Source organism: Paramormyrops kingsleyae, chromosome 11 (genome assembly GCF_048594095.1).
Source record: "Paramormyrops kingsleyae isolate MSU_618 chromosome 11, PKINGS_0.4, whole genome shotgun sequence".
NCBI lineage: Eukaryota > Metazoa > Chordata > Actinopteri > Osteoglossiformes > Mormyridae > Paramormyrops > Paramormyrops kingsleyae.
In genome coordinates, this window is record NC_132807.1 from 28944026 (window position 1) to 28971798 (window position 27773).

Below are 27773 nucleotides of genomic sequence, written 5' to 3' on the forward strand. Positions count from 1 at the left end.
GGGGTCAGACTCGCACAGCTCGTCTCGCTGGCAGGATCGTTTCACAGCGAGTCTTTTCCACTCAGCACCCAAATCCATCAGAGAGCTTATGTGGGCTTTAAAAATCAACCTGAGGCCCACGGAGCCCGTCTGCTTTTCCAGTGTCTTCCTATAGGGTGTGTATCTTAGCGGTTTCAAACTGGGGCCTTGCACCATGATAGGGGCCAGTGAACACAGAGGATGGCGTGGGTGCAAGATGCGTATCTGTATGTGTCCACTAGGGGCTCTGTGCTTCTAGCTGTGTACCCTGTGTACAGACTCAGGCTGCTTATTAGCTGGTCAGGCTATTTATATGGACAATTTGCACATTTTGCACATTTCTATTTTTTCCTTTTACTATTTTATTTATATATTTACTTTTTTTACTCATTACTTTACTATAGGGAGCGTTCAGGGAAACTCGCTTCACTGGCTGCATCTACTGCTGCATGCTGCACTGTTGGCCGTTTGATAAATAAACGTAGACTTGATTTGATTTACAGCGCTGCCGCCCTCTCCGTGTGGCCATGCCTTTGTGTGTAATCCAGGCATTCTCTCCTCTCCTGACATACACCCAGGTCTGGTTCTGTATAAAATCTGCCCCCCCCCCCCCAGGAGTCTCATCCTTCTAAAACCAGGAGTGGAGGTTGGATGAGCAAATGTCAGAGCTGTCAATCATGTCTGGACTTTGGCCAGATCTCCTGGGGCCATTCTGACTAAAAGCCTACTATACTGCTTAAGGACTTCAGGTGTGACCCATGCTCTTCTGTTATACCTAAAGAGAGACCATCAGTTTAGGCAAAGGGGCAACCAGGTGTCTCATTTCATTTTCTGTTTTTGGTTGGACCTGGTTCGTTAATTAATGACCTGTTTTCATTGATGGAGTCTGATCACTCATTTAATGTCCTGTTGTCATTGGTTGGACCTGGTTCCTTATTTAGTGTCCTGTTTTCATTGGAGGAATCTGATCACTCATTTAATGTCCTGTTTTCATTGGTGGAATCTGATCACTCATTTAATGTCCTGTTTTCATTGGTGGAATCTGATCACTCATTTAGTGTCCTGTTATCATTGGTTGGTCCTGGTTCCTTATTTAATGTCCTCTTCTCATTGGTGGTCTCTGGCCTTGCTTTTATTAGATTATGCTCTTATTTGTGGACCCTGGTTTTTAGGTCCTGCTCTGATTGGTGGGAGCCTGCATTCATTAAAGTGCGACCCCTGTGGGTTTATTGCTTTGCGGTCACATGACCATCTGCCTACTTCATTGACAAGTTTAAGACTATGGTCTGACTGGAAATGGATCTGTTTATCCCATGCTTCCTAAGACAGTGCCAGAGGCTAAAGTAGGATTCATAGCATAAATATCCAAGAGGCACCAAGTTGTCTTTGGATCTGTGAGTCACCCTGGGGGGTTTGGGGGGCGGAGGAACTCAAAGGTGTTTAGCTTAGTTGAGTTGCAGTGATTGAGTGTCTCAGTGCTTAGAAAGAAGTATTCCAGAACTTTCTTTTCTGCTTCTAGATGTGCCTGCTGTTCACTTGTTCAAAGCTGTTTTGGAGGGGGGTTGTGGATTAATGGTGGCCAGAGGTTTACTGCCTCAAAGCCCTCTATCCACTACCGAGGCCCCCTGGAGATCAGCACTGCCCTTATTAGAGGACTGGGGATTTATCTGGTTCTCTAGGCTGTTATTAAACACATCAGTTGGGAATTTTTGGAGGCTGCATTACTCGCTTTTACAACTTCAAGACCTGAGGGGTCCTCCACATGGGGCATCATCTGAGATGGGCATTTAAGCCAACCTTCCCCCCCCTCCACTGCACGGTCTTTGGTCCCACTGTCACAGATCGCCCTACTTGTTGTCCACCATCTGTCACACGAAGCATCACCCTCCAACCGATGCTGCCTATGGTTCGTTCCTGTGATGTGAGGAGCGATTTTTTTCACAGTGTGTTTGTTTCTCTCACTTTGAAGGGGGGGGGGGGAGATGCCTGAATTCTTAAAGCCGCGGGAACACGAAGCACTCAGTGTGTCGCTAGGTTGCAATTTTCCCCGCTGCGTCCCTCCCAGCTTCTCAACCGGGGAGCGTGCCACCGCCCCGCTGCTCGCTCTCTGCCACGGCGTCGTTGGCGAGAAAGCAGGGGGAGGACAAAAGGGAACCAAACAGAGGTCGCTAACTTGTCTGTGAGCCCGGTGACTTCCCCTCTGCGGCGGAGGGCTGGACGTGGCCCTCGGGCCTTGCCATTAGCCACAAGCGGGTCCTCGGGCTCACGCAAATGTGTGCCGCTCGTGTTTGCTGTGGATTCGTTCTGAAACACTATAATTGTGTAGCTGCCTGGTTGGCGAGTGCTCAGCGGACTGCTTATCCAATTTAGCGTCTCAGCAGGCACCGTACTTCGGCACCACGGCAACGAGCTGTCACCGTCGACGATGACATTCAGGGCCGGGGAAGGTTACCGGCTGACCGCCGTCATCCCGGGGACAAAGAGAAAGAGCCTGAATTGGCTTCCTTTTTGGCCCTTGTTTGCAATTCCTCTTGACATGATTGTAGGGCGTTTGGTGCAAACTTCAGATTCGCTTCTTTATTTCCCTGCTCTGAGCCCTTGAGCCTTTTGGTGACAGCAATAGGAGATGTCCGCCATGCCACCTGCTAGATATTTGTCACATGCGCCGGTGGCTGTCACATGAAATTAGGCCCTGGGGGGGGGGGGGGGGGGGGTAACAGATCTGTCTCTGGTGAGGCACAGATCAGGTCAGCTAAGCTGAGCACCACGTGTGACGAGTGGTCTGGCTGTAGCCTGGACACACTTTGAAATCAACCTGAGTGTATGATTTATATCCACGTACCCAGCAATACAGGCATGACCATGGACACGCATACATGTCTACGTATATAGGCATCAGCCCCCTGTAGTTTCTGTATATGTGCTTCTCTGTGTGAAAAGTCCTTTCTGCCAAGACGAGGACTTGTTTACGTGCAAGCATTTCCTGTGCAGTCAACCGTTTTTCCCTGGGCTTGGACTCATTTTCAGTTTCTAATGATAAATTATACCCTGGCTGAGCTCAGTGTTACCAGGAGGCAGAGTCTACCTTGCTGTGTGGTTCTGACTAGGGAAGCAAGGCTCTGAATTCCAAGGTGGGTGGAGTCACAGCCTGATTTGACCAATGGGAGTCAGCCGAGTAACCAATGGGATGTGGCAACCCACCGGTGATTGATGTGTATTGGCAAGGTCATGTTTCATGAAGGATATTGCTGGGTTAGCATGCATTTTTTGTTTGGTTGCAAACATTAAAAGAGAGTAGCTTTCAAAGTGTCTTATTAGTTTATAAAAGCTCCTAGAATTTGCGAAATCTTAGTGTCTATTGCTATTATTCTCAGCATCTTCTTAGAATCACTGTAATAACGGGTCAACAGAAACATCACGGGAAGACAGCAAGGCGCGAGGAGTCATTTAGCTATAAATCTCAAATCGGGGGGTGTCTCTCATATTTCCCTTAAGGGGGTCAACAAGATGGCTGGGAGTGGCAGAGCTGGAGGTGGGTGTGGGGGGAGGGAAGATAAAAGGCAATAAAAAAACGCAGAAATGGAATAGAAGAAAAACATATAATTTACTCCCAAAGTCCCAGTGTATTTGTCATTTTTTTTTCTTCGGTAGAAGTGAGCTGCTTCTGGTGACTGTCATCTTGAATCGGGCCTTGGGGGGGTAAATGAGCTCTGTCCAGTCAGGCGGATCAGGCCGCGACGAAATCAGAGTCATGTTAGTCATGAAGGATGGGTCGAAACACTAAGAATAATTTTTTAATGACCTAGGTACCTAACTTGATTTTAAATGGCAATAAAAGAATTTTAATTATTTTATTTAAAAGACCTTAATTAAAAAATATCAATTCTCTCTTTTCATTAGCCCCTTCATTATTTTAGTTACAAAAATTTGATAACTTGAAAACTTTTAATATCAGAAATATTTTTTTCCCTCTTGTAGGGCTTGGTGTTGGGGTGGTGGGTGTTGGTGTGTAAAGGGGGGGGGGGGGGTTTGGGTGACTGTGAGGCCTGCTGGGGGGCTGAAGGTATGATGGTGTTCTCAGAGGCTTTGTGTGAGTGTGAGTCAGGCCCTCCTGGTCCCTTAGGCGTCTTTATGTGTCACAGATGGTCCCCATATGTGTCTTGCCCCTGTTTTAGTGACGTGGGAGTGTCCTTTTAATGCACATGCTCAGTCTACCCTTGTTCCACTTTCTCTGAGATTTACCGCAGTAGCTGCCCTGGTCACCTGCTGTCCGGCCTGCCTTCCTCTCCCCCTTCACCATGTACACTGGAGCCAATATGGCAGCGTGGCTTCCCGCCTCCTGGAGCCGGCCTGCCCTTTCTGTGCGACCACACACTCCGCCTCCTTCTCCTTCTCTTAGGCCTCTGCTTTGGAGCCTTCAAAGTCCTTGAGAAACAAAAGAGTGGCGAATTCAGTGGCCTTTAAATAAAAACTGCGGCCCTCGAGTGGAAATTGAAATGATATGGTCAGGAAGGGGCTGGTATTTAGGGTCGCCCCCGTTCCATTCACTATGTAAATTGCAAGCGGTGCTGACATTTAGTCTGCGGCTGCGAGGAGAGTGAGGGAGCAGTACAGAGAGGTGTGTGTGTGTGTGTGTGTGTGATGGACCCAGGCGTTTCTGCCTACGCACACAGACTCAGACACACTCAGAGCGAAATACAGCTTTGATGCTCTAATTCATTCCTATTATTTCCATTTGAATAAAATCAGGGGCTGCGTAGTCAAGACTCTCAAAGACATACATTTCATTTTAGGTTATAATAAATGAGTTATTTCATATTTTATGGTGGTTACATATCAGTTAAACGGTGTATTTGGATGTCCATGTTTCGTTCCTCTCCCTGATTACGCCACCCCCCCCCCCCCCTTTTGGGACAATGACCCCTTACCCCTTTGCCCCCATAACTTTAACACCCTACGCTTCAGTTGCGTGATGCTGACCGCAGCTGGCCACGCCCCCAGCTCTCGTCACTGCTCTCCAGTGGCAGTGGGGTGGCGTCAGACAGGCTGCATTCTGAGGCTCCCCTCTTTTCTTCATGATGGAGGATCTTTGTCTTTCCCTTCCTGAACACATTGCATTGACGTAACGCATCGACATAACGCATCGACAGTCTGTTGAATCTGAGAAAAGCGACATGGTTTCTGTTGCAGAAGGTTATTGGCTGCCTGTTAAAACGACCTGGTTCGATTTCCACTCACTGGGGCAATTTGGGAAAATTCCCAGCCTAGAAGTTCCTGAGAGTCCCTTGTTCCTCGCCAGTTCCCATCAGTGCCACTGTGTGCCTGCGACATGCAAGCTGGGTCTTTATCTGGCCGCAGGATGGCGGGTTCTGGGGAAACATCACTGAACCTGGGCCGTTTTCGCTTCTCCATTTGGGTTCTGGATTATGATGGTGGGCCAGTACCAAGGCATGTTGTCAGATAGCGCCCCTATCCTCTTTGGTGCTGTGGTTTTATGATCTTTGTCCTGTGGGAGTGGTAGTGTTCCTGTGTGACATTTTCCCGTGTTGTGAGATCAGGCTGTCGGACCCCTGTGCTCTCAGAGCGGGCAGCCCTGCGGAGGCGCCGCTCCCACCCCTCCACGTCCGGCCAGGCCTTGCTGTCGGACCCCTGCGCTCTCAGAGCGGGCAGCCCCGCGGAGGCGCCGCTCCCACCCCTCCACGTCCGGCCAGGCTTTGCTGTCGGACCCCTGCGCTCTCAGAGTGGGCAGCCCCGCGGAGGCGCCGCTCCCACCCCTCCACGTCCGGCCAGGCTTTGCTGTCGGACCCCTGCGCTCTCAGAGCGGGCAGCCCCGCGGAGACGCCGCTCCCACCCCTCCACGTCCGGCCAGGCTTTGCTGTCGGACCCCTGCGCTCTCAGAGCGGGCAGCCCCGCGGAGACGCCGCTCCCACCCCTCCACGTCCGGCCAGGCTTTGCTGTCGGACCCCTGCGCTCTCAGAGCGGGCAGCCCCGCGGAGACGCCGCTCCCACCCCTCCACGTCCGGCCAGGCCTTGCATTAATCCACTGGATGGTGGCAACGCTCAGTTAGAATCTGTCCCAGCAAGCATGTCTGTTTTGGTTTACATGGTGGCTATTCGCTCTTTTGTTAGATGGGCTCCCACAGCACAACAGATCGAGATAAATGTGAGACTGAGGGCAGAGTCCGCAGTCTAATTGCAGTCCCTGCGTCTCAGTGGGACGGGCGGACTCTGAAAATATTTTGCACTGTGGGAGAGAGAAGCGTTTACGGACACCTGAGTCATTTGGCCGGGTGGGTTCCCTGACGGAGCGCGCTGTACCCTCTCCGTAACGTCCTCCCCGGGTTCTCCTTGGATCTCTTCCAGGGGACTCGCTCACAGACGTGTGCCAAACAACTTTGAAAAGTTCTATTTCTCCACAGAGCCAAACTTCATTGCAAACTAAATTAACCTCGATCTACCAAACCCCGAGGTCCGCTCTTCTCATCAGCTTTCAGGCAGGTAGTCGGATGACTGCCGAGTCCAGAAGTGGACCTCACTTAACTCTGGGTGTGCCCGGCCTCACCAGCCTGTCTCCGTGCTACATGGTGCCGCACCTGCTGATGGTGGCGTGAGAGACAGAACCTGGACACATTCAGATAGCGATTAGTTTGAAGGGATGGTTAGATCAAGAAAGGATCTGATCAAAACGGGATCCATCAGCAACGGAGGTGGCTTCAAAGATTCCTGTCCTATCTCACATTATTTAAATTCCGCCAGTGAGGAAGCAGCTGGAATGAAAACAGCACATCTGTCTGCCTGTCAGCCATGAGGACGTTTCTAAGCTGACAGACAGATGGTGTGATCGACGTCCCCACCGCCTGGCGCACCTTAGGAATGCTATGTGGTAATGCGATCACATGATCTCTGCCTCCGTGTTCCATTTGGAAATCACCACCACCCATCTGCAGTACAATACAGTATAATACCAAGGGCCCCCTGTCTGTGTGTGTTTATGTGTGCGTGTGTGTGTGTGTGTGTGTGTGCGTGTGCGTGCCTCAAACAGCCCGGCCCGTGAATACGTTTGCCGCCATGTGACATGTGACTGACACCTGTCCCTGCACTCTGGGGGTCTCTCTGAGCAGGAACACTCTGTAATTACGCCCCTACCCAGCAGCGCGGCCCCATCAGGAGGTACAATGCACAGCAAAGAGGAATCAGCGTTTTTCTGTCTCCAACTTAAACGGCGTCTGATATTTAAGCAGCGGAAAAGCCCAAAGCCACTTAACCTCTTACTCGCCCTTTCGTTCTCCGGTCCAGTCCGACTACCTAAGCGGGGGTGCAATTGATGCTGTGGCCCTAACTCTGCACCATGTCGGGCGCAGTAAGCAGAAATTTCACAGCTCGCAGGAAACGTTCCCTCTGCGTCTTATAACAAAGTGTAGACACAGCACAAAGACCTGGGCCCCATCGTCCACAAAACACTCCTGAGCTTTGCTGCCTGGCCTGAGGGGGCGACACTGAGAGAAGGGCAGTGAAACACCTCTCTGGAGAAACACTCCATAATTAGAGTGCTAAAGGTTGCTATTAATCTTCAGACCTTACTCCCCAGATTTCATCCGTTTATTAGTTTACTCCTCTAACACACTCTCTCCTTTTTTCATCAAAAACACCCTCTCCTATACTCCTCTGACACACTCTCTCCTGTACTCCTTTAATACTCATTGTCCTCTTAGTCCTGCTGTACTCACTCACTGTGCTTCTTTAATACTCATTGTCCTCTTAGTCCTGCTGTACTCACTCACTGTGATCCTTTAATACACACTTCCTTGTGCTTTGCTAACTTCTCAAAGGAGAAGTAACTGAAGCATTTTAATGTCTACAAAGCCACTTTGAGTGCTTTTTATGTCTCCCAGCACAGGGATCACCTACATTACCTCTGCCTTGACCATGGAATCTGCATAACAACTTCGCTTAATTTGCCCGCCATTATCACCGTGGTGCTCAAGGTCTCTGTGTTTATGTTCTGTTTAACTGCTGCTCCTAGACGACGAATGCGTCTAGCGGTACATCTTCAGCCAGCCTTTAGTGCGATGTTTGCTGATTGTGAGGCCACTATGGAAATCCTCCATCAAACCTGCAGGACCTTCGTTACCTGCCCGGGATCTGCTGCTCTGTTCCTGAAGCACAAGCGTGTCTCATAATGTGCGTAATGGTCTGACTGGGACCCGTATCTGCCAAGTTCTGGTAGGACACAGGATGCTCTGTTACCCAGAGAGTGAGGGTGGGGTACTGGACTGAGGCTGGCCTCTGGATTATAGAGCCAGGCTTAGTGTCAGTGTAGGCTATAGTGATTGGACGTGACACATGTCCGTCAAGCCCTCTCATCTCCATGTGGTTTACAGCCAAAAGCTTTCGGCGGATGGCAGCTTTCAATTTTGCACGGTCTGTTTTCATTCTGGTTTCGGATCGTTTCGTGCGGAGCTGCCAAACTCTGCAGTGTTTCCACCCCCATTAGCTCCTGGACGAAAGGCAGAGTTTATTACCCAGTTTGCAGTGTGTGTGTGTGTGTGTGTGTGTGTGTGTGTGTGTCTGTCACCCAAATGTGTAGGAAGCCTTTTGGATGAGATGTCTTTTGTGAATATCTGCCCAGCATCAGACCAGCTAGCAATTAGAGCTGGGTAAAGTCTGGAATGGTGAGCATGGAGATTAAAGAGGAAAACAGCGACCACTCACGTACACGCGTTTGTGTGCGTGTGTGTGTGTGTGCGTGCATGCGTGTGCGGTCGTTGGGCTGTCAGTGGCTGTGGTTCAGCATTAATTTTACTCCCTTTGATTTTACAACAGATGATGTGGCACGAAATCACATTTCCAGCCCATTAAGCAGAGTGTGTCCAGCCTGTCGCGTTAGACAGCAGCGCATCTTTGAATGCAAAATCTCAGGATAAATCACCCCAAGTGTCCGGGAGTCAGGAGTCATGAGGTGCTGCTGGTGAGGGAGGGGGTTCATGTCAGGCGAAATCTGTCCTGTGGGGGCCGGCAAATTAAAAACTCAATAACTCAAGGCGATGGGATTTTTTTCTTTTAGTGCTTTTTGTCGCTGCTGACCTTTCACCCCACTTTGAGGCTGCGTTTGGGGGCTGTTTGTAACGATTTGAGAAACAACTGCGCTGCACGGCCCCCAGTCCTTTGCTCAGCCGTGTGAAAAATGTGCCGCCCCAGCACAATGGCGCTGAGAGGGAAATGAGCGTGGAGGCTGAGACGCCATCGATTGGCCCTTTCCTCAGCGCCACGCTTTCTGTCATCCACCTTGTGTTTTTTTGCAGATTGTAAACGGCAGACAGATTAAATGACCCTCTTCCTTATTGTCCTACATAGATAATTAAAACTAATTTCATTCTTGTACAATACAAATAAATGCATAATTCTCTTTTAAACGTACAGAATATTTTTTGGATATTTTATGAACATTTCAGTTGCATGTGGTTTTCCCAACCGCATGCGAGGAGGTCATATATAATATCGACTCATTAAATATGTTTTCAGCCGTCAAATCTGTGCTTACACGAAAACATTATGGGTTTTGATTTGATTTTTACTTAATGTTAATGTAACATTCATGACCAATTCTTTTTAGCTGTTTCGGCAAAGTCTGATATTTAAAAAACACTTTGTTTCCATATTCTGCAATCGCTGCACGAAATGGCATTTTTGTGTGTTTCACGCAATGGCAAGAACATGGGAAAGGATGCACCACGACCCTATCCGGAACACGTGGGGGAACATGCAGCTCTGTTCTCTCTCTCTCTCCCTCTCTCTCTCTCTCTCTCTCTCCCTCTCTCTCTCTCTCTCTCTCTCTCTCTCTCCTCTCTCTCTCTCTCTCTCTCTCCCTCCGTTTGCAGTGAGATGGTAATCAGCAGAGGCCCTCGTGTTACTGCGCATCCCTTATGTACAGATCAACAATGAAGCATCATTACATGCCATTATATCTGTGTCATGAGGCAGGGGGACATAAGCCATTGGAGGGCAGACAGCGGTGTCTCTCCGTGCAGACGCGCCGTCCCCATCGGTCGGACTTTCACGCCGCCACTGCAGATTACAGCACGCGGTACCGATGTCTCCTTAATTCCCATAAAAGCTAGAAACCAGGGGATTTAGACTAGCCAGAGCTATTTATCACCCAGTGCTGACACCTAACCCCCCCCCGGAGAATGACTTATTTTTCTGTTGTCCTGCAGTAAGTGACAGTAACCATGACCATGGCCTTTGTCTGCTTTTAGGCTTTTAAGCCCCAGCTGCGAGAATGTGCTGTCGGCCCCCTTCCCCCCCACCCCCATCCCTATCCAGTCCAAGAGCAGATATGCCCCCCCTCAGTCCACCCGACAGACGGCTGCATCCAGATCCCCGCCCGCACAGACCCAGGCTCTTACCCCACCCTGCTGAGAGACCAGCGGGGGTGTAATGATTTATAATGAGCCTTGTCTAATGGATAACTCTGGCTGGAGTGAAATTATGGAGGAAAAAAAGTTAATTAGCCTTCGACGACCCTGCTGTCCGGTGGAGCCTGTCCCCTCTCTAGCTCGGAAAGCAGGAGCGGGTAAGAAGCACCTCATTTTCCCCCAGTTTATGTTCAACCCAAGCCCCCCCCCCATAAGTACCCCCCCCCCCCCACTAGCCCCCCCCCCCACGCCACCCCCCTGCACCCAGATGTCAGCGGCCCATGGAGAAGGTAATTAGAATTTTAACGGGCAGCTCGCCGTGCTCCAGTGCCCCCGGCAGACCTGTTCGCTATGCACCCCTGCTCAGAAGGGCGGGGGCGGGGGGGGGGGGTTAGATGGTGCCAGCCCATCCCTTAAAACTCACCCCCAAAACACTCCTATGATGCCTGCGACTCCTCTCGGGCCTACGGGTCACTGCCTTCGCCTCATTGGCTGCTGACCTCTGGACCACTGTCACATCACAACGCAGTTTGTGAGACAGAAACGCGAAAGAAACGCTGAAGTCAGGCCAAGAATACAGACATGCAGGGAAGCCATAAAGGGGATATGGGACAGATTTGGATTGGTCTGGGCTGGGGGCCCAATAGGATATGCTGTCATGGGGCCCAAAATCTCCACCGGCACCCCCTGCAGACATGTTCCTCATCGCCACGGAAACAGGCGGCTTTGTGCCTCAGAACCAACAGGTATGCAGAGACCGTGCTTTTGTGGCTGCGAGTGGGAGTTCAGTTTTCTACACTTTTTAAAAATACAGATGTGAGCGTCTGGAAGAAAGATAAGTACTGCTAAGGAAGTATCTGTCAAGGTAATATTAACTAGGTTAGGGTTAGGGTTAGGGTAGGGTTAGGGTAGGGGCAGCACCTCTTCAAACAACTTAACCTTGTTCTGTTGAGACCTAGATCTAAGAAGAACAGTGTCACCTGTCAGAAATGGGGAATTAGATTTAAATGTCGTATTTTTAAGGTTTCTTTATATTTCTTTCCACCGTGCAGCTCGAGAGATACAGAGGGCTCCGTTAACAGGCTGCTCTGTTCAGCAAGCTGCCTCCTGTTAGGATGAAATCGAATGGAAACAATTCGGACTGTCCCGCGATGACGGGGACACGGGGCCGCCTCTTGCGTTGTTCCCGCCAGCTCCTGCCGAGAGGAAGGCTGCCAGAAAAGACAAATGTTTTTCTTTTAACGTCTCCATAAAAGCTGGGAATTGTCTAGAGGTGTCTGGTACAAAGACTACGATTGTAAAGCACAGATGTGGGCTATTATTGGAGGGGAAACTCCCAGAAAAATGCCCACTTTGGGCCCTTTTAGCTAAAGCGGGGAACTGGAGGAAGTGTCTTAGAGCCAATCTGCCCCCCCCCCCCCCCCCCAAAGAGGCACTTCGTGGGGCTCCTGCCGTCATCATCTCTGTGTACTCAGCATGGTAACAGCTCCTGCAGAGTCTCGCCACCGTGTTTATGGACTCATCACCTTGCCGCGCTCAGGGGCAGATTAAAGCCACGGGGATCTTTGGCACCCTGTGTGTGTGTGTGTGTGTGGCATTTTTGTTCTTGGTGGGGGAAAGATATGTGTGTGTACCTGTGTATAACTGTGTGCAGACAGTCCCCAGGTTACGAGTGAGATCCGCTTGTCTGTCTTTAAGTCTAACTGTGGATGTACTCAGCCCTTGCCTGATCCTCGCGTGTCTTAGCCATTGTGTAATTACCCACGGTCTGTCTGCCTTACCGTCTGTCTGCCTTACCGTCCTCAGCGTAACTTCCCCATCTTTCCTTGCCATTCATTGTCTTTGTGCTATTGTTGCATCTTGTGCAGAATGTATAGAGAGCAACTTCGTGTAAATCCGTGTGCCTCCTTCTGCGCTCCTTCGCTCCATCTGCACTTTTTGAGGGACGGTCTGCCTCCTAACCAAGGGGTATACACAGGGGCGGGGTCACAGGTACACTGGCTGCAGCTGAAAGCTGATTGGCCCCTATGTGCCCCTTCTTCTGTCAGTCACTGATTCAGAACATATCATTGGTTGATACCTTTTATATGAATGATAGCCCAACCTTAAAAAATTTAGAACTGCCCCCGCTCTAACCCCTCCTTCACTCACTCCCATAGTGCCATGATTGCCAACATGATTTGTGTGTGTGTGGGGGGGTACACTTCTGTGAAACCCAGAATGCAATTTCCACAGCAAAGATCAACTCTAACCCGAGTTTAAAGACATTTTGGGCACCGCGTTACGATGAAGATATTCACATGTCTGGTGGATGGGAAGATGGCACAGGTACTCCGTTTGTGCTATGGTCTTGCAAAATGATGGTGAGAAAATATGCAAAGAAAGCAGTGAGAGAGGACACAGTTAGAAGGAAGGGGCATTGAGCCTGGGAAGAGTGACAGGGAGGGGGACAATGCAGCCGGCTGTATTCAGTGGGGGCTGAATGGGTTTGTCACCCCCACCACTACACTCGGCCACAATCTGCCCCGGCCTCGCAGTCCCTCCCAAGCTCTCTCAGTGATTGGTCTCCGCCTGAGCTAATCCGTGGAAGGACCCTTGCTGGGAACCCCCCCCCACCCCCTTCGCGGGTTTTTAAGGTGTTTATTCCGCCCCCTTGATACTGACGCAGCAGGGCGTGTCCCAAGGCAGCGGGCGGGATAGGTCACGCAGCAGGCCAGCGTCATGAGCCGTGCATCCTGCCTCCTAGCCAACTTTTATAGGGCTGGCGCACATCTGGCCAGCCTGGGCTGGCATCTTATAACCGGGGTTTGATCCAGGGAAGCATCCTGGGCATGACAGCGAGTGTGTTACTCATCAGCGGAGTGCATGAATTAGCCAGGACGAAAACCTTGTGAGCGTGAGCACGGCGGACAGGGTGCAGACGGATAAGTGCACTTTTTTAAGTTCACGGTTTCTGACCAGTATCAAGTGCGGCAGGTTAGAAATAAAACTTATTGTACAATTTGAGAAATGCACAGATGTACAGTTACACAGAGAGATTCAATAATACTGCAAATAAAACCAGGCATCCTCCCCCCCCCCCAGAATGTACCCCCAGGCAGTTCAGATTATGGGCTGCATGCTTTTCTGAGCCCAGTGCTCAACAGGGCATATTGTAGCACATTTGTTCTGGATTTTTTCACCATGAAACCAGTGAAAATGCTTAAAAAAACAACAACACAGAATGAAAAATCCAGACATGCAACATACTGTCTGGGGGGTATTTCCTCTGTCTCTTATTATTTGCTTTCTTTTGGTAAAGAAATAAAATGTGAAACAAACGTTCTAGATGGAGGATCTGTGTACATTCAGTCACATTTCAGTCTGGATGGGGGGGAGCTTTGGGGCCTCGAACCCACACCCTTCTCCACCAGCCACCTAGCACTCCTCCTCCACACCCTTTGTCTCTGTGCTGATATCTGTCCATCTCTCCACAGATCTGACTATGACCTGGAATATGACTGTTACCAGGATGACTTCTATGAAAGGTAACTGTCAGGCTGTTGCACTGCATTTTTTGTTTGTTTGTTTGCTCTTTCTTCTGAAGTGAAGTGAGAAATATAAGCCAGTAGAAGTCCATTGTGAAATGAAATGAAATGAAAGTATGAGTACCCCTTTCGTGGGGATTATTTAGTTTTTGTAAACCCATCTTGTTCTCCTTTAAGATATACTTAAAGCTTTGGGGTCAGAATGCAGGGTGAGGCCATTTTCACGGCACCTCTAGAGCTTCTTTTAGGGGGTTAGGGGCCTTGCTCAAGGGCCCAATTCGAAGGTGTCTGTGTGGGGCGGATGGCCCGAAGACTGGCCCTATCCTCCATCAGGAGGGCCATGGCTAATTGCCCCACCCAGACGGCCACGACCGTTTGCTGTAGGCCTTAAATATAAACCCATTAGCCTGGTCATGCCCAGGTAAAGCCAGGTAAATTGATTTGAGCTGGTTGTTAGCTTGAAAGACGTGTCAGTGTGAGTGTATCAGGTCAGGAGTGCAATCAGAACCACATAGCATGAGGACTTTGGAGCGATGAGGAGATTTATGCTTTAGGAATTGACAGGGACTGAGCAGGGGGTGGGGCCAGAGTGGATGGGGGTGGGGTCAAATAAGGATGATGCTAAACGAGACGAGTCCCAGGATGGGAATTAAAAGCACACATAGGTGATGGGACTGCCGTCAAGATTTTGGGGTAATTTGGGTCACTGGGACTGAAACATAACAGGAAGCGCAGATTTTTTTCACTTGTCAAGAACGTTGGAGAGGTGGAGATGATCACGAATGGTGCTGTAACTTTCCAGTTGTGTCACACGTCACTTGTGAGTCACAGCCAGCTGTTGTGGCGCCCCGTGTCCCTGTCCTTGTGCTTCATGGAGACATAAAGAAGCCTTGTCCCATTCCCAGCGTGCTTACCAGTGTGTTTCCCGGTACACGCCGTGTGGATCCTCACAGCTGGCCAACTCCTGTGTGGGCTGTTTTTACTGCTCGGTGGAAAAAAACACATTAGGAGCTGCTGAATGCAGTATTGGTGTGTTACCATGGCACGGTTGACCTTGCTGTCTGTCCTTTAACTGCGGAATTAGTCACTAACACTGTGGGGGGTGCTGTTCCCTCACTTTCCAGTCGAATCCGCTGCTGGGTTAGAGTCAAGTATGGCTGCGGTACAAGAATTCAACATGTGACCAAAAGGTTACAGGTCTATGTCCCAGAAAGAGTCTTGCTGTTGGATACTCAGTGAGATACTCAGCTTAGCCTGATGTTAATAAAGTCTCTTAGCTGTGTTCCAGCATTGAGCAACGTATAACTGTCACATAATGAAATTGACCTCTAAGCCCTGTAAATGCTTGTGGGAGGGGCATCACCTCCATAACCCCGCCCTCCTGGTAGAGAGACACGTGACCTTGTTGACATGTCACATGTGAGCTTCACTTTTCTCCCGTTTCTAGGTATGTGTATTGCCAGAAGTCCATTACTTGCAGCCAGTGGGTAAAGGGGGGGGGTGGGGCTTGGCTACCAGGTGCAGCAGAAATACGCAGGCTTTTCCGGGGCTTTGCAAAGCATGCCGCCAGGCAGCCTCCGCCCCCCAGGAGGATCCTAGTAGCCTCGCTCCTCCTTGTTACAGGAGAGCCGATGAGATAGGGATGGGGAAGAGAAGGGTGAGCCCTCTGTCCCAGCATGCAGTGCGGTCCAGTGATTCCTGGATAGTTGTGTGTGTTTTTTTTTAATGGGGCCTCTGGGAAGATGTGATTTAAGGGCCGGGGCCCCAGATTTATGACATGTAATGAATGAGACCCGTGTGTCATTCACAGCCGCAATGACACTTCAATTAAAAGGGTCATTTACTATCATTCCTTTGCGCAGCTTGAGCTTTGATGCGAGCTGAATAACAGGACGACCGGCGAACACTCAAATTATACACCTTTGCCCGGTTAGGCGGCCACGCGGTGTTAGTCACGCTCGCGGTGCCATCACCAGCACTATGGTATACCATATAGCACCCTTGGGCTGAGACTCATTTTAAATTATCTAAGAAAAGCTGCAGGAATTTTAATAACATTTATCCTGTACAAGCTCGTGTGTCGCACGGGACCCTGCGGAAGTGGTGGTGTGAATTTCTGTTTACTGTTGGTGTTTGATTACAGATTTTTACATTTTTCACCATTACACCTCCTTCTTCTTCTAATGACTAAAAAGGCTTTGAACAAAAGTAGGCCACAGTAATATCCACCAATTTATGCATTCATATATTCATAACTTAATAAAAGCTTGTTCTCTTTTTATGTCAAGTCCAAGACCAAGTGCCAGGTGCTCAGATAAATTGTTTACAACACCATTTTTGATTTTTATATGTAAATATAATTATCTGCATCACATTGTATTTTGCGTTAGAAAGCGAAATTAACTTGAACGTTCCGCACTGACTGGATAATCTGCTGTTACTCCATTAGTTCTAACTAACCTGGAAAATCATAAAAACAAAACATGGTAATACTTTACTTAAAGCAGTCATTATAATGCATTATAGATACAGGTACCTTCATAATGCATTATAATGTAATACATCACAGACATGTTTATTATTCATTATGCTTTATGAAGCTCACATCTATAAGGCACCCTAAATATATTCATAAAACATTATAATGGTCAGTATAATAATTAAGGATTCTTTGCATTGCATTATGAAGGTGTCAATAGTGCATTATAGATAAGAGCTTTGGGAAGTCTAATGACAGGGGGGGGGGGGGGGGCAGGTTGACTGGGTTCATTCACAGGCCACCAGATGTAAAGGGACCTGGCCCTCGATGGCACCCCCTATGAGAAGTAGCCCAAAATTCACACTAATGGGGTGTAACTGTCGTAGAGGTGAACAGGCACATCTCCACATCTAACAAGCTGCACGGGCTCCATAAACTGTCCGCCAGTGCCTTTCACCCGAGGCTGCGGCGTCAACGTCAAGAGCTGAGAGAAGGTTAGGAAGGACGATGCCATCTTGTCAGTCATCATCCAGACGCGGGGTCAACAAAGGCAGCCCACAGGTGTGGCTGGGGAGGGTCCCCCTGCAGCCCTCTCTCCGGACATGGTCGCACCCTGACAGGGGTTCAGTGGCATTTTATTCAGCGAGATGACCGACAGGATGCAGAAGGAGAACACGCTACATTTCAGTGGAGAATTCCTAAAGGACCCAGAGGCGATGCGTGTATTGATTAAAATGCAAATGCTTAAAGGGCTGGCGCTCGCATTTGGAAATGATAACTGAACGTGCAGCTTGACAGCTCTGCAGGCTTGGCATCTGCTTCCTCCAGGCCCCCCCCGCACATGGCAGGACCAGCTATTTCATTTTGTTATTTAACACTGACACCGGCTCTTGCAGTGTGCATTTCATTATTAAACACTGACACTGGTTCTCACAGTGTGCATTTTGTTAACACTGACACCAGCTTTCACATTGTATATTTCATCATTAACACTGACACCATCTTTTACAGCGTGCATTTCATTATATAACACTGACACCGGCTTTCACAGTGTGCATTTCATTATATAACACTGACACCATCTTTTACAGCGTGCATTTCATAATTTGACACTGACACCGGCTTTCACAATGTGCATTTCATTATTTGACACTGACATCATCTTTCCTAGCGTGCATTTCATTATATAACACTGACACCAGCTTTCACAGTATGCATTTCATTATTTGACACTGACACCATCTTTTACAGTGTGCATTTCATTATATAACACTGACACCAGCTTTCACAGTGTGCATTTCATTATATAACACTGACACCAGCTTTCACAGTGTGCATTTCATTATTTGACACTGACACCGGCTTTCACAATGTGCATTTCATTATTTGACACTGACATCATCTTTCCTAGCGTGCATTTCATTATATAACACTGACACCAGCTTTCACAGTGTGCATTTCATTATTTGACACTGACACCATCTTTTACAGTGTGCATTTCATTATATAACACTGACACCAGCTTTCACAGTGTGCATTTCATTATATAACACTGACACCAGCTTTCACAGTGTGCATTTCATTATATAACACTGACACCGGCTTTCACAATGTGCATTTCATTATTTGACACTGACATCATCTTTCCTAGCGTGCATTTCATTATATAACACTGACACCAGCTTTCACAGTGTGCATTTCATTATTTGACACTGACACCATCTTTTACAGTGTGCATTTCATTATATAACACTGACACCAGCTTTCACAGTGTGCATTTCATTATATAACACTGACACCAGCTTTCACAGTATGCATTTCATTATATAACACTGACACCAGCTTTCACAGTGTGCATTTCATTATATAACACTGACACCAGCTTTCACAGTATGCATTTCATTATATAACACTGACACCAGCTTTCACAATGTGCATTTCATTATATAACACTGACACCAGCTTTCACAGTGTGCATTTCATTATTTGACACTGACACCGGCTTTCACAATGTGCATTTCATTATTTGACACTGACATCATCTTTCCTAGCGTGCATTTCATTATATAACACTGACACCAGCTTTCACAGTATGCATTTCATTATTTGACACTGACACCATCTTTTACAGCGTGCATTTCATTATATAACACTGACACCAGCTTTCACAGTGTGCATTTCATTATTTGACACTGACACCGGCTTTCACAATGTGCATTTCATTATTTGACACTGACATCATCTTTCCTAGCGTGCATTTCATTATATAACACTGACACCAGCTTTCACAGTATGCATTTCATTATTTGACACTGACACCATCTTTTACAGCGTGCATTTCATTATATAACACTGACACCAGCTTTCACAGTGTGCATTTCATTATTTGACACTGACACCGGCTTTCACAATGTGCATTTCATTATTTGACACTGACATCATCTTTCCTAGCGTGCATTTCATTATATAACACTGACACCAGCTTTCACAGTGTGCATTTCATTATTTGACACTGACACCATCTTTTACAGTGTGCATTTCATTATATAACACTGACACCAGCTTTCACAGTGTGCATTTCATTATATAACACTGACACCAGCTTTCACAGTATGCATTTCATTATTTGACACTGACACCATCTTTTACAGCGTGCATTTCATTATATAACACTGACACCAGCTTTCACAGTATGCATTTCATTATTTGACACTGACACCATCTTTTACAGTGTGCATTTCATTATATAACACTGACACCAGCTTTCACAGTATGCATTTCATTATTTGACACTGACACCATCTTTTACAGTGTGCATTTCATTATATAACACTGACACCAGCTTTCACAGCGTGCATTTCATTATATAACACTGACACCAGCTTTCACAGTATGCATTTCATTATTTGACACTGACACCATCTTTTACAGCGTGCATTTCATTATATAACACTGACACCAGCTTTCACAGTATGCATTTCATTATTTGACACTGACACCATCTTTTACAGTGTGCATTTCATTATATAACACTGACACCAGCTTTCACAGTGTGCATTTCATTATATAACACTGACACCGGCTTTCACAGTATGAATTTCATTATATAACACTGACACCAGCTTTCACAGTGTGCATTTCATTATATAACACTGACACCAGCTTTCACAGTATGCATTTCATTATTTAACACTGACACCGGCTTTCACAGTGTGCATTTCATTATATAACATTGACACCAGCTTTCACAGTGTGCATTTCATTATTTAACACTGACACCGGCTTTCACAATGTGCATTTCATTATATAACACTGACACCAGCTTTCACAGTGTGCATTTCATTATTTAACACTGACACCGGCTTTCACAATGTGCATTTCATTATTTAACACTGACACCGGCTTTCACAGTGTGCATTTCATTATATAACACTGACACCGGCTTTCACAATGTGCATTTCATTATTTAACACTGACACCGGCTTTCACAGTGTGCATTTCATTATATAACACTGACACCGGCTTTCACAGTGTGCATTTCATTATATAACACTGACACCGGCTTTCACAATGTGCATTTCATTATTTAACACTGACACCTGCTTTCACAGTATGCATTTCATTATATAACACTGACACCAGCTTTCACAGTGTGCATTTCATTATTTAACACTGACACCGGCTTTCACAATGTGCATTTCATTATTTAACACTGACACCGGCTTTCACAGTGTGCATTTCATTATATAACACTGACACCAGCTTTCACAGTGTGCATTTCATTATATAACACTGACACCAGCTTTCACAGTGTGCATTTCATTATATAACATTGACACCAGCTTTCACAGTGTGCATTTCATTATTTAACACTGACACCGGCTTTCACAGTGTGCATTTCATTATATAACATTGACACCAGCTTTCACAGTGTGCATTTCATTATATAACATTGACACCAGCTTTCACAGTGTGCATTTCATTATTTAACACTGACACCGCCTTTCACAGTGTGCATTTCATTATTTAACACTGACACCAGCTTTCACAGTGTGCATTTCATTATATAACACTGACACCAGCTCTCACAGTGTGCATTTCATTATTTAACACTGGCACCAGCTCTCACAGTGTGTATTTCACTATTAAACACTGACATCGCCCCAGCGTCAATGGCACAGAATTCCAAATTTTCACAGAGTTTACCACCGGAAAGCCCCCTGAAATTACACACACCTACACATTAATTTGAGGGGGTGGTGGGCTACATAGATGTGGCAACAATGACAGAAGAGGAGCAGTGGTTGGGGCTGAGAACATGCTGAGCGATTGGTGCATGTAGTTAAATCAGCCTCTCCAGAGCAATGTGTGATAAGAGCCCCCAGTCCTGCTACACACCACTCAGCTACACACTGTGCCACGCCAGGAGGCCTCACCGTGGCAATCTTGCGGATGCTTCCTCGTTGGCAAAGGAAACACTCTCTGCAATCATTTTTAATTTCACTGGTCCGTGACACATTTCCTCCCCTCCCAGGGTGGGGGCTTGGCCATGGGTCGCTGGGGTGTGAGCGTGTGCTGCTCCACACGCTGATAAGAGCCTCAAAGGAGCAGCGAGGCTTTTACTGCACGCTACCCCCATCCCCACCCCGCCATACATACATTCTCTCACCTGGGCTCCACCTAAGCTGAATGTGACAGAATCACTGCTCCTGTCGTGTGAGGAAAAGCACTCTCTCCCTGCTGTTTAGGCAGCTGTTTTTTCTCGTTTTATGGGTGTTCTGTGTGCAATCCTGGAAACAGCCAGTCATCATTCTAGGCCCAGCTAAATGTAGCCATGGACAGTAGGCGAGTGCAGGCTTTAGACTGGCTGCAGCATGAGTGTATATAAGGCTCCAGTATAGGTATATATGCTCATGCTTAATAGAGTCACAGCATAATTGTTTCCCGGCTTTTTTTATGCTTAGCTGCAGATTAAAAGCTTAGTGGATCTCCCTATTTAATTCTGTCTCCTCCATGTAGCCTTCATCGGGACACACCTGGTACCCAAAACAGCGGTAACAATGTGCCGCCCGGTCGGGTGGCAGCTGCCGCTAGTGCTGGATTACACTGAGGAGGGGAGGGGGGGGGGGTTTATATAGCCAACTACCAATGTTGCCCACATTGGGAAAGGCGAACAGCCAGTACTGACCAATGTGCCAAAAGAAAAACATACAGCTGAAAGTGATTGGGAGTGTGTATGTATGTATGTCTGCGTGTGTGTGTGTGTCTGTGTGTGTGTGTGTGTATGTATGTATGTCTGTGTGTGTGTCTGTGTGTGTGTGTATGTAGGTATGTCTGTGTGTGTGTGTGTGTGTGTATGTGTATGTATGTCTGTGTGTGTGTGTGTGTATGTATGTCTGTGTGTGTTTGTATGTATGTATGTCTGTGTGTGTGTGTGTGTGTATGTATGTATGTCTGTGTGTGTATGTATGTCTGTGTGTGTGTGTGTCTGTGTGTGTGTGTATGTATGTCTGTGTGTGTGTGTGTCTGTGTGTGTGTGTATGTGTATGTATGTCTGTGTGTGTGTGTATGTATATATGTCTGTGTGTGTGTGTATGTATGTCTGTGTGTGTGTGTGTGTGTATGTATGTATGTCTGTGTGTGTGTGTATGTATGTCTGTGTGTGTGTATGTCTGTGTGTGTGTGTATGTATGTCTGTGTGTGTGTGTGTGTGTGTATGTATGTCTGTGTGTGTGTGTATGTATGTCTGTGTGTGTGTGTATGTATGTCTGTGTGTGTGTGTGTGTGTGTATGTATGTATGTCTGTGTGTGTGTGTGTGTGTATGTATGTCTGTGTGTGTATGTATGTCTGTGTGTGTGTGTATGTATGTCTGTGTTCAAGCGGGATACGGTCATAGGATGCCACCTTTGCGATAAGTCAGTTTGTGAAATTTCTTCCCTGCTAGATATTCCATGGTTAACTGTAAGTGGTTTTATTGCAAAGTAGAAGCATTGAGGAACAACATAAACTAATCCATGAAATGGCAGACCATGCAAAGTAACAGAGGGGGGTTGCTGAGCACTGAGGTGAATAGTGTGCAAAAGTCGCCAACGCTCTGTTGACTCAATAACTGTGGAGTTCCGAACTTCCTCTGCCATTAATCCCAGCACAAAAACTGTGTGTCAGGGGCTTGAAGAAACGGGCTTCCATGGCCGAGCAGCTGCATGCAAGCCTCACGTCACCAAGCGAAACGCCAAGCATCACATGGTGTAAAACACACTACTACTGGAGTCTGGAGCAGTGGAAACATGTTCTGTGGAGTGATGAATCACGCTTCTCTGTCTGGCATGATGGACGAGTCTGGGTTTGGCGGATGCCAGGAGAAGGTTACCTGCCTGACAGCATTGTACCAACTGTAAAGTTTGGTGGAGGAGGGATAATGGTATGGGGGTGTTTTTCAGGGGCTGGACTAGGCCCCTTAGTTCCAGTGAAGGAAAATCTTAATGCTTCAGCATACCAAGACATTTTGGACATTTCTATGCTTCCAACTTTGTGGGAACAGTTTGGGGACGGCCCTTTTCCGTGTAAGCAAGGTCCATAAAGACATTGAACTTGACTGGCCCACATACAGCCCTGACCTCAACCCCATTGAACAACTTCTGGGTGAACTAGAATAGAGATTGTAAGTCAGACCTTCACATCCAACATCAGTACCTGACCTCACAAATGCTCTTCTGGATGAATGGGCAAAAATTCCCACAGACACACTCCAAGGTCTTGTAGAAAGTCTTCCCAGAAGAGTGGCAGCTGTTACAGCTGCAAAGGGGGGACCAACTCCATATTAAAACCTATGGATTTAGAATGTGATGTCATTAAACTTCCTGTAGGTGTAATGGCCAGGTCTCACAATACTTCCATATAGAGCAGGGGTCTCCAACTCTGGTCCTGGAGAGCTACCGTCCAGTAGGTTTTCTATCATACCTGGCTTCTGATGAACCACAGCTGGTCTCAGGTAATCAGAAGCCAAGTGGGACAGAAAACCTACTGGATAGTAGCTCTCCAGGACCAGAGTTGGAGACCCCTGATATAGAGTATGCTTGTGTGTGTCTGTTTGCCTGTCTGTCTATTGGTGTGAGTATGTGCACAAACCCAGCTGGGATATAACAGTCTGTGAAAGCTGATTAATATTACCTATGAAGGAGCCCTATAACATTCAGCTAATAACGATAACAATTCAGCTAATAGTTAAAGTTAATAACAGGAATTTGGCAGATAAGCGTCTTTCTTTCACCACACTGCTGCCTTTCTCCCTTTTGTGATGTTCTTACTGGGGGAGGGGGGGGGGGGGGGGGGGGGGTCCAGCAGCCTACCACTACAGACAGGTGTAGACCCTCCAGCAGATTACTCTGCACCACAATCCTCCTCCCTCAAACAAACACGCAGCAGCCGCGAGCTCCCGCTCTGGGGCTTTGTGGGGGGCGGGGGGCGGGGGGGGGGTCTCACTCTTATTTCCATCCCTCTTGATGTTGCGTTTCTTGTTTTGTTACATTTCTGCTTGATCTCCTCAGTCTGCCGGAAATCGGCCCATGGGAACAGCTTTAACAGTTGGCGTTGCGATCCCAGCACAGACATCAGTCCGGATGCCCCGTGGGGTATTAAGGGGGTTGTTCTGAGTTCAGTCAACAACTTGGGAGGCCCTGTGACCCAGCTTGGCTACACGGGGCCTGTCATGCAGCATGGTCTGGAAAATGTCCTCTAATCCACACACAGACACACTCTGTACAGGGCATAGGTGCACCCTCGCTCAGAGAAGAAGGATGGAGACAATTAGGGAGGGAGGGGGGGAGAGAAGGAGGGTACAGATTCTTGTATATTCTACACCATGTGATGCAGACAATAAGGGAGGGAGGCGGGGAGGGAGAGAAGGAGAGATGGAGGGTACAGATGCTTATATACTCTACACCATGTGATGCAGGGCAAAGCACTCAGGAAATTCTTGGTGCTTCTCTCCAGAACATTCTGGGAGGACTTTGAAATGACGCTTCCAGTGTTTCCCAGTCCGGTCCTCGGGATCCCCCAGCAGGTCCACATTTTTGCTCCCTCCCAGCTCCCTGCCAGATAGTCCACATTGGACAGTCCACATTGGATAGTCCACATTGGATAGTCCATATTGGATAGTCCATATTGAATAGTCCATATTGAATAGTCCACATTGGATAGTCCATATTGGATAGTCCACATTGGATAGTCCACATTGGATAGTCCATATTGGATAGTCCATATTGGATAGTCCATATTGGATAGTCCACATTGGATAGTCCATATTTAATAGTCCACATTGGATAGTCCATATTGAATAGTCCACATTGGATAGTCCACATTGGATAGTCCACATTGTACTATCTGGAGGTCCCCGAGGAGCAGACTGGAAAACATTGATCTCGTTGTCTGAATGTCCTGCCCCTGGCTTCCAGGCCAGAAATCAGCCCCGTTACTTTACTGATGCTTGGTGAAGCAGATGTTTAAGGTGAGAGACCCTTTGGGGCTCCTGTGCAAGCAAAGTGAACAAAGAGAAAAGCATGTGCAGATCTGCCAGGTGCCGATGTGATGACCTGCCCCAAACTCGCAGATCTGCCAGGTGCCGATGTGCAGATCTGCCCCAAACTCGCCACCGTTTCTCTCACCTTGTCAGGGCTTATTTCTCGCCCCTCGTCAAGCCGGTCCAAACAGCGCAGCCTCCGTGGGAGGGAGTCGCAGCCGCAGCCGCAGCCGCAGCCGCGCGGCGCTAATGAGACAGCTGTCATCCGCAGATCTACCTTTTCCCATTTTAATTCCGCTGGACAGGAAAGCCAGTTCCCCAGAGAATGTCCCCCTCTACCAGTTCCCCAGCGCCTACTCTCCCCCCTAAGCGCTCATGCAGTGGGGGGGGCTTTGAGTTAGTTCTGAGAAATGCACCCACAATGCAGCACTCCATGTCAAAGACGCGCGGAGAACGCCTCTCCATCTGCCCCAGGAAGCCACACAGTCATCCTGGCCAGTCTATATCTGTCACTGGTAAATTGTTATGGAATTTCCCAAGCAGTTATAAAACCAAAACTTATTGAACTAGCTTAACTGGTTACCTTTCCAACTACACAAGGCTTTGGCTTTTTTAAGAAGGTTTCATGAGACACAAAGGAAAGTCTCCAGGTGTCTTGATAGTAAAAGTTTATGTTTGGAAAGTTAGGTGAGACTGGTCAGCTGGGCAGGTTGGGGCCTTGACATGGATTATAAACGTTTCATACAATGGCTTTAGGGGGCTGGTGCCTTCGCTGGCGATCTGTGCCGGCAGCTCGCTGGGTCTAAAAACACCTTAAAACACCTGTCAACAGACATTTGTGCTTCCAGCGGTGCACAGAGCGTAAGGCCGAAGAAATGGGATACGGTTGGACGAGCTGTCCTTCACCACGATGCGGCCCGGTGGCTGGGCTCGTTTCAACCTCTTTAAATGCCCTATTGCACTGGCACTGCTCCATCTGTAGAAAGTTCTGGAAGCTCTGTAACAGAATGTATTTGTAGCACGATGTGAATTAACACGGTACGTAATTTTCCGGCATCGAATGCCTTATGGTCTGTCGTTTCACTTACGTGTGTATGTGTGTGTGTGTGTGTGTGTGACTCTTTTTATCTGTGAGTGTTTTAGCACGTCACTCAGGGCATGTAAATGAACAGTGTTTATGTGTTAGTTAACCTAACACATACCCGTAGTATGAGTACTCTAGGGGTGACGCTGTCATTGTAAAAGACCAACATATGTTTCGCGAACCACTTCGCATGTGGGTGTGTACATAAGTGTACGTAAATGTACAAGAGAAAAACTCCAAATTGGGAGGCAATTGGTGTGAAATTGCATTCCCCATAGAACTAACTGGATGATTTATAATGGTGCATTAGTGACTTTGTCTCCTTTGACCTCTGACTTCTGAGCATTCAGCTCTCTCTAGATGGCTCTTCTTCCTGGGATCCATTTGCCACTGCGACATGTAGCTCTGTCTCGCTGACAAAAACAAGAGGCTGTTTTCAAACCCCTGTCACTGCATCTGTTGCAGTTGAGAGACAATCAATTTAAGAAGCAGGGTAAAAAGATATTACTTTTAGCTGTACGGTACTTTAAAAGATACAATAGTTTTAACCCTTAAGAACAATGGTCTAAAAGTATTAAAGCTACAAGCACAAGTTTAGAACAGTAAACGTATTGCTATTGACTGTAATATAATGATATCACCATCGTAAGTAAATGAAAGATATCCCTATCGACTGTTATTTAAGATGCAGCAATCAACAGTACTTTAAGTGTATGGTTATCGACAGAGATGTAATCATGGCTTAGATGCCAGGGCATTGAGTGTGCTGTGCTGTGCTGTGCTGTGCTCCGCAGGGCATTGAGTGTGCTGTGCTGTGCTGTGCTGTGCTCCGCAGGGCATTGAGTGTGCTGTGCTGTGCTGTGCTCCGCAGGGCATTGAGTGTGCTGTGCTGTGCTCCGCAGGGCATTGAGTGTGCTGTGCTGTGCTGTGCTCCGCAGGGCATTGAGTGTGCTGTGCTGTGCTCCACAGGGCATTGAGTGTGCTGTGCTCCGCAGGGCATTGAGTGTGCTGTGCTGTGCTGTGCTGTGCTCCGCAGGGCATTGAGTGTGCTGTGCTGTGCTCCGCAGGGCATTGAGTGTGCTGTGCTCCGCAGGGCATTGAGTGTGCTGTGCTGTGCTCCGCAGGGTGTATGACTACCAGCGTGTTCCAGCTTCGCTGCCGCCCCTCCCTCACGGGCCCAGCCCTGCCAAACGGCCCCGCTCTTCCTCCTCTTCCAGCCGGCGGCGGAGCCGCGACAGACTGTCCACCAAGAACAGCTCTCGGCCCAGCTCGTCCGGCTCCAACAGGGCGAAGTGTGAGCGCCAGGGCGTCACGGGGGCCTGGGATTGGATACAGGGGCTGGTGGGAGGGGCTAGGGCCAGGATGGGAAGATCTGCACCCTAAGGATGATGCAGCAAATGCAGGAAATAGTGACTACGGTGTACGGTGTAGCTGGACAAACAGTGCCGATGAAAATGTATGGAAACATGAGGACAGTGTGTGTGTGTATATACAGGAGTGTGTGTTGGCATGCGACTGTTTCAGGGCTCAGGAAGTGACACAGATGGTGCCTTTTTAAACACCTCCCCAGTGCGGCACCCAGTCTATCAGGGTGTGCAGTTATACCAGATTAATAGTGCAGAACAAATAAGAACTGTTTATGCTGCTTTATTACAGGCTCTTAATAGTTTTACTGCCAGCACATCAGAGTCAAATTAGTTTGCCTTTGCAGCCTGGAGGTCACGCGGCGGC

General features: G+C 47.9%; 1 protein-coding gene across 1 annotated transcript in view; it reads left to right on the plus strand.

Annotated features, from left to right (window-relative positions):
- The window catches only part of LOC111832741 (RNA-binding Raly-like protein), a 48752-nt gene that overhangs the window by 13449 nt on the left and 7530 nt on the right, over nt 1-27773 (plus strand). Inside the window, exons 3-4 of the mRNA XM_023790410.2 lie at nt 13910-13960; nt 27167-27336. Coding sequence (XP_023646178.1) covers nt 13910-13960; nt 27167-27336 — 221 coding nt within the window. The remainder of the gene's footprint in view (nt 1-13909; nt 13961-27166; nt 27337-27773) is intronic.